The sequence below is a fragment of the Notolepis coatsorum genome (assembly GCF_963971535.1).
Source record: "Notolepis coatsorum genome assembly, chromosome: 16".
In the NCBI taxonomy this organism is placed as follows: domain Eukaryota; kingdom Metazoa; phylum Chordata; class Actinopteri; order Aulopiformes; family Paralepididae; genus Notolepis; species Notolepis coatsorum.
The window spans coordinates 81332232-81344302 of NC_140180.1; the positions used below are offsets into that span (position 1 = coordinate 81332232).

Genomic DNA, 12071 nt, shown 5'->3' on the forward strand with positions numbered 1-12071 from the left:
ACATTTTATTAGTAAAGCGCTTTTCTAGATTAAAATCACAAAGTGCTATACAGGCAGTACAAAGTTAATCAGAATAAGATAACCACACATATTACATCACATACAAGATTGTAGAATACTTCAAAAACAAAATCAGGGGTAGAGCGGGTCGTCCAATGATTGAAGGGTTGGTGGTTCGAATCCCGCTCAAGCCCATGTCCATCCCGTTGTGTCCTTGGGCAAGACACTTAACCTACTTGCCTCGTATGAATGTGTATGCATGTGAATGAATGTTGGTGGTGGTCGGAGGGGCCGTAGGCGATGATTATTCGCCACGCTTCCGTGAGTCTGCCTCAGGGCAGCTCTGGCTGCAATTGGAGCTTACCACCACCGGTATGACTGTGTATGAACGAATAATGGACTCTGTAAGCACTCTGGGGTCACTGGGGTGTCATGAAGAGCACTATATAAATCCAATCCAATCCATTATTATTATTATTATTATTATTATTATTATTATTATTATTATTATTATTATTATTATTATTATTATTATTATTATTATTATTATACATGATCAATACATTTTTTTTTACATGGGTATCCCAGTGGTGTAGTGTATGTTGTAGACCAGGCCCATTGCAAGTTGCTGTACTCTGTTGTCTACTCTAAGCCATCCTAGGTTGTCAAAATGTGCAGGGGTAAGGTGGGTTTTGTGAGTAAGGCCACTAGGAACTCCTAGTATTGTGCAGTAGCACAACTAAAACAGACATAGCCATAAACAGCATGTTGAAAAGTCTCTTATCTTGGCAGGCCTCTGATGCGGACGACCCAGAGTCACCAAACAGCCAGATCGTGTATAGCATCGTGCCAAGTGAGTACAGTAATAACTTCACAATTGACAACAAAACCGGTGTGTTGACGAACATCAACGAAATGGATCTAGAGGCTGTGGATCGGGACCTGCAAGGGAAGATTGAACTGGTTGTGATGGCTACTGACAAGGGGGAAGAATCCTTGAATGACACCGCTACAGTTATCATTGATATAAGGGTGAGTCTCAAACGATTTCTGTAAAATCATTGATATTGTTTAATTTTGTGCCTTGATGTTTTTGGTATATGGAAAGGGTTATGATCATAGAGATATACCTTGAATGATGATGATGATGATGATGATGATGATGAAGATGACGACCATGAGACCCATTATAAATAACCCTTTCTTTTAATTGATCACAGGATATCAATGACAATACTCCAGAATTTAAAGCAGCTTCTTACAAGTTCAGTGTTAAGGAAGGGGCGAAGGGTAAGCATTTCATTTTGGTAAATGGCTTCCAGGGACATTTATATTGTGATTCATGCCAGTCGATTGCAGAAGTAATTGGCTTTTCTCCCCCAAACAGGTGCATTTGTTGGCTCCGTCTATGCTGAGGATTTGGACCAAACTGCAGAATTCAACCGCATCTCCTTCAGCATCACTGAGGGAAGCTTAGGTAGGTTCAGCATCCGCAGCTTTCTGGAGAAAGGGAGCTACAAGGGCGACATCTCCCTGGACGCTGGTGTTGACCTGGACTACGAGAGCGTCAAGATCTTCAAACTGCAGGTGGAGGCGGCCAACCTAGACCAGGTGGTCGCCGTGGAGGTGGAGGTGGAGGTGATAGATGTGAACGACGAGAGGCCAGAGTTCAACCCCACCACAGCTACTATAAAAGTGTACGAGAACACCAACGTCACCAGCATTGGTTACTTCACAGCCCAGGACAAGGACGGAAACCATTCTTTGGTCTTCAAGCTGGAGTCTACTAGGTGTCTGTGCAGCTCAAGTTGGAAACCCTGCAAATGGTTTCTGTTGGAGGACACGGGGGAAATCATCACCAACCCAAATATCACTGTGGATTATGAACTCTGTAACCAGGTGGAGATGAAGGCCCAGGTGGTGGACCGGTACACGGAGATGGGAGAGAACAACAGTGCCACATCAGGTCAGCGCTGCAGTGCCACAGTCCAACAGCAGTGTAGCCGGCCAGCAATCAATGTTTCAAACGGGCTCCTCTATAAAATCTGCATGTAAGATAAGATAAGATAAGATGATCCTTTATTAATCCCCTTGGGGCAATTCAGGTGTCAAAGCAGCATGGGGGGGGGGGTACAGGGGGGGGATACAGAGCTTCACAGTCCTTTACAGTCCAATATCTATATAATACTATAGATACAATATAAATACAAATACAATAAAAAAAAAGCTGTTTCACAGCACTAAATCAGTGCCATGGAATTCTAGACCATTACTCCTGCACAGTGACAGCACTCTACTGTTCTACTTGTAACTGTAATGTGATGCTGACAAAAGTGAATTTCACTGTCCTATACTCAAACTACCTACAAGTAGAATGACAAGTCTTGACAACATGTGTATCTAGCTAGCTGTGTCACACACATTTATATCCATTTATTTCCACGAATGGAATGAATTCTTGTCATGGCTGAAGTGATAAGAAATTGGCTTGTGGCCTAGCTATATATCAAGCAAGTTTAGCCAGTTACTAAGCTGAATGAGTAGAAGCAAAACTACAAAACCATGATTTCAGCTAATGATAAATGAAGTAGAGCTACCACTAAATAAGCTTGCTAGCTCACATATCCCGACATTCAAACAAACAGCAAAACTGTTAAACGTAGCGCTAATCGATAGTATAATCATAGCAAACGTCTGATAATGTTTGCTACTCAGCTGTCAGGAATTCATCTGAATGCCATGCTGATGATTCCCTTCATTGTATGGTTTGTATTTTGTACAAGACAACATATTTGCTGACATTAGCAATGCTAATCGTGACTAGTTGAAAATAGGATATAAGCTCCTCCTGTGTGTTGCTTAGTTTCTGACATTTGTATCCATTTATTTCCATGAATGGAATGAAGTCTTACATTTGAAGAAACAAATCCCTTTTTGAGTCTGTTTGAGTTGTGCCATGAATTACACATAGGCCTATGACGTGTATATAATTTAAAAAGATAATTCTGCATTTCAAGAATGTTGATTCACTTAGTTAGCTAACGTTAGCTAGGGGCTCGGGAGGTAAAGCAATCTTCTGGTAATCCAGAGGTTCCCGGTTTGATTCCTGCTCCTCCCGGGCAGCGTGTTGAAGTGTCCTTGAGCAGGACACTTAACTCCTAACTGCTCCCGATGAGCAGGTTGGCACCTTCCATGGTTGCCTCTGCCGTCGGTGTGTGAATTTGTGAGTGAATGGGTAAAATGTGAGGAACAAATTGTAAAGCGCTTACAAATGCACCATTTACCATTTACCATAGCTTTAGATGCTATAACGTAACGTTAGTTAGCTGATAATTAGACTTTTAAATTGACAAACATCATATGTGTAATTCATGGCACAATTCAATATGTCTTCTGATCCCATGGTGGTCCAGTGGAAGGGGAGGGACTCCTCTCTACAGACAGACACACACATAACAGACGGACATTGTTCTGTCGCCGCTTTGTGGCTATATGCCACAAAAAAAGAAATTATTGACCCAAGTAATTTACCTTACTAAGATTGTTGCGTTTGGAAACAAGTAGGAAATTGTAGAGTCAACTCAAAGGAACACACCAACATTATGGGAAATGCACTTGCCGTCTTCTCCAGAGTCAGACAAGAAGATAAATACCCATTTCCTCTCTTTGTGTTCAGTAGAAAGCTATCCAGCTGCAAGCTAGCCTAGCTTTTTTTTTTATCCACCTTTTCTCCTTATTTATTTTTTTCTCCCATCGCCAATTCTCCCTTCAATTCTCCCCTCCCCTGTCTCGACGTTGCTAGACTATGCCTCCCACTGGTCGGCTGTAGTGAGGACCAAGCCTTGCATCACGTGTCCCCTCCGGTACACGAGGAGGCAGCTGTCGCATCTTTTCACCTGAACAGCACGATCTCTCAGTGGCGAGGAGTAACGCGTGGGAGGCTCACGCTGCCCCCGATACTTCCTGATTCTGCTGTACAGGCGCACTAACCGACCTGTAGGAGTCGCTGTCCACAACGTCCAATCCCCACCCACCGGCTTTCCCACCCCTAACACTGCCAATTGTGTTAGTATGACGACCGGCCAAGCTGGTAGCAACGGCGAGAGCTGGGCTCGATACCAGCATCTCCTGCGTTAGTGGCGAGAGCGCCTTGCCCACTGCACCACTCAGCCGCCCTGCAAGCTAGCCTAGCTTAAAATTAATGGAAGCGGATACTGACCACTAGCCTAGCTCAAAACTCCAGGGCCCTCATTCATCAATGTGTGCGTAGAACATGTTCTATTTCCACACGTAAGCACGGAATGTAGAACCAGTGTACGCACAGGGAAGTCGGGATTCATCACACGTGCGTACGCAGGCTCTACGGACACCTGTCATGATGAATCCCACCTTGGCTCTGCGTCGAGGCTCGTGCACACTTTCACGTATTTGCATACCAGAAACGCCCCGATTAACCATATACGGTAATGGAATACACCCATGAAATGTGGAAAAATGGACTAAGCCGAGGGAAGCGTGTCATGAGACAGGCTGACAGACGTGTACACTTACGGTGATGTCGGATATGATATCTATTAACCATTGCTGCCTGGGCAGCGCAAACACTAATAAATACCGCGCTGGAATATGACTGCCTTTTCCCGTGTTGTTTGATTAATACCCAGGGATTAAAGTTCTCCTCAATTTTATTCCAAATCGCGATGGATCTCCCGTCAATTTTCTACCTGCTGCATATGATTTCTAGAGGCATACTACAATCTATTTTGATGTCAGTATTGGGTAGCCTATATAAACAATAATAGAGAGCATATACAAGAACAATGAATCTCACTGCATGTATGATGTAGCCTGCCTTTCAATACATGAACTTGAATTCCATCATGTTTGTGTGCGGGACTCACAAGGCTGTTGTCACAATGGGTGGTACCGGTACAGTAATAATTACAGTCCACACAATATCACAATCCATGCCATATCCTATGTTCTATTAGGACATGATCTGTGACGACAAATGTTCTAGAATGTTTGAAGATATCATACTCTGACAGCATGCCTATGATCAACAAAAACGCGAACTTGAATCCCATCATATACATAGTCTGTCCACTATCTGGTGTCATTGCAATGCGTTTTCTATTCTTTCTTATACAGTAAAAAGGGGGAAGAACACTATATTCATATGACTTGTATTCTGCTTACAGCTTCGAAATTCCACTTGTTTCGTTTAACGTAAAGCCTTTTAAATATAATCAAAACGTTCCCGTGTTTCTGCGGTCTGCGCAAAATAATAACGAGTTGAGCTTTATGATTTATGATGAATTGAAAATGGGGGACCCTGATGTAAACAAGACGAAAGTTGGTCTGCGTCCCCAATTAACAATTGTATTTACTGAGCTGTACTGTACTGTACCCATTCTGCAATCTGTTAATAAACTTTTCAATCAATCAATCAATCAAGCTACGCGGAGCGCAGTCAGTCAGTAGCCTACACCCCGTATATTCCGATAACGCTATATAAACCATGCTGCATTCATTCTGAGAGAAAGATCTATTATTCCAAATGCTATTTATAGGGTTTTGACCATAATTACACTACTGTTGCTATTTTACAATGAACTATAATGAACTACGGTTCGTACAGAACATGCCAGTGTTATTATGCACAGAAGCTCATTTCCTTGTTGTAATAATATATTCTACCACTGGGCGCCAGGTACGCCTGGTCTGACCTGTGCGTAGATGTAAGCACGGAGTCAAGTTCAAATCGAAATTGATGAATCCCACTCTTTGCTTAGAAATGATCGTACGCACAGGGTAAGCACAGATCTGTGCGTAGAACACGTTGATGAATGAGGGCCCAGGGCCCTCATTCACCAACGTGACTTACGCACAGATATGTGCTTAAGCTGTGCGTACGACCATATGCGTACGACCATTTCTAAGCAAAGAGTGGGATTCATCAATTTCAACTTGAACTTGACTTCGTGCTTATGTGTACGCACAGCTCTGAGCATGCTTAGCTGACGCCCAGTGGTAGAATATCGTTACTACGGCACAAGCGCTCCTCAGTACATGCATTCGTTTCAACGCGGAAATAAAGACACTGGCACGTGTTCTGTATGACCCCCGTAATTCATTATAGTTCATTGTGAAATAGCGATATTAGTGTAATTATTGTCAAACCCTAAATAGCATGTGGAATAGGTCTTTCTCTCCGAATGAATGCAGGTTTATATATATAGCGTTATCGGGTGCACTGACTGCGCTCGCAGGAACTGTTTTCAGAGATAGCATCAGATAGGGATGAATGAGGGGCAGTCTAATTGCAGAGAGAACATAATATTAACTAGAGTCCACTACCCGAGACACCTCCTTCATTTGTACCGCAATTTGGGACCCAAATTGGAGCTATGAGCTTAAAAGCTTTTCCGTGCTTATTTGAGAAGGTCCAGCTGCAGAGCCGGAGAGACAGACAGCAGAGAGACAGACAGACAGACAGACAGATAGACACTGTTCCACAGTGTGTGTGTGTGTGACCACTAGTCTCCTAGTAGAGACCCCCCCCCCCCTCTGGACCACCTCCCAGTAGAGACCCCCCCCTCTGGACCACCTCCTAGTAGAGACAAGTTTTCTGAAATTTATGTTTATATATGCAAATGAGGCACTTCCCCATTAAATATGTGGACATTTATGGATGCAATAAGGCAAAATGAAGTAAAATGAACAACTAAATGTGTGTTATTGACGTTTTATTGTCACTAGTTTCATAGAAGACATGTTTAGGAAGCAAAATATAACAAAATCTCAAAATCAACAAAAAAAGTATATTTGCCTATTCACCTGCAGTGTCTCGCCTTAATCCTCATCTTCGTCTTCTTCCTAGAGAAGTCTCTACTAGGAGGTGGTCCAGAGGGGGGGGGGGGGCTGAGTCTCTACTATTAGACTAGTAGTCACACACACGCACACACACACACACACACACACACACACACACACACACACACACACACACACACACACACACACACACACACACACACACACTGTGGAACAGTGTCTGTCTGTCTGTCTGTCTCTCTGCTGTCTGTCTCTCTGCTGTCTCTCTCAAAATAGTATAAGTGCTATCTTGGCCCTGAGAGTTGCTCTCTGGCTCTGCAGCTGGACCCTTCTCCAATCAGCACGAAAAAAGCTATAAGCTTATAAAACGATTTAATATGCTAAACTTCGTTTTAAATTCCTTAATTCACTTTTGTTTATTTCATAAAGATTTTCCCGACATAATGCTATACCTGCCCCGACCAGATCCGTGACTCTGTTGCGATACAGATGAATTATCTACTCAGAAAGCTTATAAAACGATTTAATATGCTAAACTTTGTTTTTAAATTCTTTAATTCACTTTTGTTTATTTCATAAGGATTTTCCCGACATAATGCTACCTGCCCCGACCAGATCCGTGACTCTGTTGCGATACAGATGAATTATCTACTCAGAATAGTATTATAAAGTGGCTATCTTTTATGCTGTAGATCACTGCTGGTATGTGCGTGCAGAACCTTTATTTCAGCGGGGACTGTAGTATTTATTTGACGTTACTGTACAATATATGTGTATTAAAAGACGGAGCTGTCTTTTATTGTATTATAATAATTATTAATATTAAAAATAAATTAAGAAAGGCATTCTTATTCCAGCATGCATTAATGACACTAACGGGCAACGGCAAAACAGTGGTTAATGGTCTTTATTAGTGTTTGCGGTGTCCAGGCAGCAATGGTCTTTTAGGAAGTTAATAGATATAATATCCGACAGTGTACAACACCCTCGGCTTAGTCCACTTTTCCACATTTCATGGGGGTGGTCCATTACCGTATATGGTTAATCGGGGCGGTTCTGGTATGCAAATACGTGAAAGTGTGCACGAGCCTCGGCGCACGGCCAAGGTGATATTTATCATGACAGGTGTGCGTAGAACCTGCGTACGCACGTGTGGTAAATCCCGTTTATTTTGTGCGTGCACTCATTCTAAATTCTGTGCTTACGTGTGGAAATAGAACATTTTCCATGTCACATTGATGAATGAGGGCCCAGGAGAGTTGTTTTTGGCCAACAGCTTGGCTAGCTGGTCCATATCCACTTCCATTAATTTGTACTAAGCCGGACTAGGTTGCAGCCGGATAGCTTTCTACTGAACACACAGAGAGGAAATTGGTATCTATCTTCTTGAGAAGATGATACTGTAAGCGCATTTCCCATAATGTTGGCATGTTCCTTTAATTATTTTTGTTCAGTAAATAACCTCGGATGTAGAACAAATTAGGAATTTCTTATGTTCATATTCATATTCATACATATTATTACCTAGATGCAGCAACACTAGACACAAGTCTGACAATTGGGGTCAGGTTTCATTTCCACCTCATCAAGGCATATCCAACATGACATGGACCCAGATTTGGGGGTCATTATGGGTCATGTGACACATGTGTAGGTTCCATAATATATAGGCATTTAAGATTTTTTTTTGGCATTGGGATTGTTTTTTTTCATTTAGGTGCATATTCTTATCATTAGTTCTTCTTATTCTTATCAGTATCTTGTGTTTTATAATTAATTATATCCATGATAAGATAGGATGATTAACGAGCCAGCAGGTTTAACTGTATGTCCTCCTAATTGCCTACATTGATCTACCTATGGCTAGGGCTGACCCCTATTAGTCGAATAGTCGACTAATCGGTCTAAATGAGCCGTAGTCGACTGCCAACCTCTTAGTCGAATATATTTTTATCATTCTTTCCAAAAGAAAAGAGGCCTAGAAGCGTGGCTAACGCTAATGGCACGCATACCAGAGGCTAACTGCCTAAGAAAACAGGCACAGAGGCACTGAAAGAGGATTTCACCCATCTAATGAACACTACTAGACAAATATCAAGATGTATCCATCAGTGGACCAATTGCATGCTTTTGCAGAGAACAAGACAAGAAGCCTTCAGTCGACTCCTTCAGACATTAAGCACCCCCCACAGCCCAAATGGAATGATAAAAAAAATATATATATAATTATATATATATAATAGGCCTATTATATATATATATTTTTTTTTGTCGACTAATAGTCGACTATCGGCAAATTTCGTCCAATCATAGTCGACTATCCAAATCCTTAGTCGGGGACAGCCCTAGGCAGTACACACACACGCACGCACGCACGCACACACACACACACACACACACACACACACACACACACACACACACACACACACACACACACACACACACACACACACACACACACACAGATATACTTATGAAGACATTCTATTAGCTCTATATTGACATTTCATAACCTTAACCTTAATCACTGTAACAGTAAAGTGCATTAACAATATCATTATGTATTAAATGTGATTACATGTGATATATATATATATATATATATATATATATATATATATATATATATATATATATATATATATATATATATATATATATATATATATATATATATATAACAAGCTATATATAACAAGCTACTGGTAATATATGCTAAACTGATGTATGTACAGTGTGATTATATACAGTGATACAGGTGTAAATATACTATGGTAGTAAGCCAAACTGGCCAGTGGTATAGCTATTGTGAGTAGGTATTAAGAGTACAGCTCCATCGGTGAGTACATTCTTAACACTCATAAAGACAACATGACATTTGTGACTCAACAACAGTATTTTACACATTTCAGGAGAAATGGTGATCGAGATTTTGGACGTCAATGACAACGATCCACAATTCATTCCGGCAGATTCTGTGTTCTGTAAGTGGATTCATGAAGTCAAGTCAGGTCAAGTCAAGAGTTTTAATTGTCACGGCATACAAGTATACAATGAAATGCGGGTGGTCTTGCCCGCAACGATGTGCAATACAGTGGTACAACATATAATAGAATCCAATAAAAAAACAACATTGTGCAATAAACAGGTAACAGGTAACATGGTGTGACATCTCGGTATCTGTACATAGTTATTTACAGAGCATATAGGACATGCTAGGTAGCTTTGGTAGTGCAATACACTGTTCCTGTTGTTATACTAATTTAAAGTGGCCTTTCCTTTTGGCCATAAGTGTGCGTGTGTGCGGCATGAGTGTGTGCCCGCTCATGTTAAAGTGTTAAAGTGGCTGCTAGTGTGTGAGCGTGCACAGCGTGCGTGTCGTGTGTGTGTTCATGTGTGCTTGTGTGTGGATAGTTCAGTGTTCTGTGGCACTCAATGTTCAGTGGTATATGGATCACTCGCCAGTAGGGTAAATTATGCATAGCCATTAGCTGACTCGCGGAGCTCTGTGTTCTGAGTGAACCGGGCCAGTGTCAGACACGGCCAGCACACCAGCAACATTAACAAAAAGATTTAACCCTTTCACTACCACACTACAGTAGGTTAACCCTTTTTATCCGTCTGTAGTGTGGTAGCGAAAGGGTTAACCCTCTGTTGTGTGATAGTGAAAGGGTTAACCGTCTGTAGTGTGGTAGTGAAAGGGTTAACCGTCTGTAGTGTGGTAGTGAAATGGTTAACGGTCTGTAGTGTGGTAGTGAAAGGGTTAACACTGTCGTGTGGTAGTGAAAGGGTTAACAAAAAGGTTTAAGCCACATCACAATGTGCAAACAAAAGCTTTAACCATCCACAACAGAAGAGAACAGTCCTTTTATATTCCTGATGCTCAATTCTTCTCTCAATATCGACATGATATCTTGGAGAAAAAAATATTTCTATTTCTATAGTATTACAAAACATTTCATTTAATTTCAAACTTTTATTTCAACTTGTGAGACACTGAGGTTACCCTCATTTACAGCGACGACGAGCTTACAAAACAAAGTTAAGTTAAGTCTGGCGCCGCTCTGATGGCTGCCTTTCTGATCGCTCCGACGAGACTGTGCTTTATTTTGTTAATTTTTATAGTATTAGGAGTTTTATTTGCACCAACTGTTGGTGCATTATATGTGTATGACCGTCAGTCAATCATTGACATTGGATTAAGAAAAACTTACCGTTTGGATTGCTCTCTGGATCGGATCGCTGAACAGCAGAAATGGCCCGCCGAGATCCTTTGTTATGCCGGCCATGGCCAAGACGCCAAGAAGCCGCCGCGAAGACGAGGAAAGAGAGCCGGGGTCCGGAACAGACTGAGGTCCAAACGACACAGAACCACATTGCCCAGCATATTGTTGGCCAATGTGCAATCGATAGGAAACAAATTGGACGACATCAGAGCAAGGATCCAATTCCAGAGGGACATTCGGGATTGTAACGTCCTCTGTTTCACAGAAACTTGGCTGAGTCCAGATGTCCCGAACCACGCAATAGAACCGGCAGACCATTTCTTCGTTCTCCGCAAAGACCGGACGGCAGAAGAGTCATTAAAGAAGAAAGGAGGCAGCATTGCCTTCATGATAAACAAGGAGTGGTGCGATGTAGGCAACACAAAGGAAATGTCTAACCACTGCTCCCCAGACCTGGAGTTTATCACGATAAAATGTCGACCCTTCTTCCTCCCAAGAGAGTTAACGTCCATCATCCTCATCGGAGTGTACATTCCACCACACGCGAACACTGGGGTCGCACTTTCAAAACTTCACGACGAGGTAAACAAACTCCAGACAGCTAATGTTGACGCTGCCATTTTGGTCTTGGGGGATTTCAACAGCGCGCGTCTTAAAAAGGTGCTGCCGAATTTCTATCAGCATGTGACCTGTCCCACCAGAGGCGAGAACATATTAGACCATGTATACTCGCAATTTAAGAATGGGTACAAGTCACAGGCTCTTAGTCCATTCGGTAAAAGCGATCACGCCGCCATCTTTCTTTTGCCGAAGTACAGACAGAGTCTCAAGCGAACGCCGGTGGTCTCGCGAGAGGTTAAGCGTTGGGCCGTGACGTCAGTGGAGTCACTCCAAGCAGTGCTGGGAAGCACAGAATGGAGTGTATTCCGTGATAACACAGCCAATATTAACGAATACACCGAAACGGTGATTGACTATGTCTGTACTCAGGTAGAAGTAATAATC

The 12071-nt window shown here is 42.1% G+C and overlaps 1 protein-coding gene across 1 annotated transcript in view; it reads left to right on the forward strand.

Moving 5' to 3' along the window:
- cdhr2 (cadherin related family member 2) overlaps positions 1-12071 on the forward strand; it is a gene marked incomplete at both ends in the record, with an annotated part of 79455 nt that overhangs the window by 27289 nt on the left and 40095 nt on the right. The window contains 4 exons of the mRNA XM_084332101.1: positions 793-1032; positions 1221-1290; positions 1388-1966; positions 9753-9824. Of these exons, the coding sequence (XP_084188227.1) occupies positions 793-1032; positions 1221-1290; positions 1388-1966; positions 9753-9824 (961 nt within the window). The remainder of the gene's footprint in view (positions 1-792; positions 1033-1220; positions 1291-1387; positions 1967-9752; positions 9825-12071) is intronic.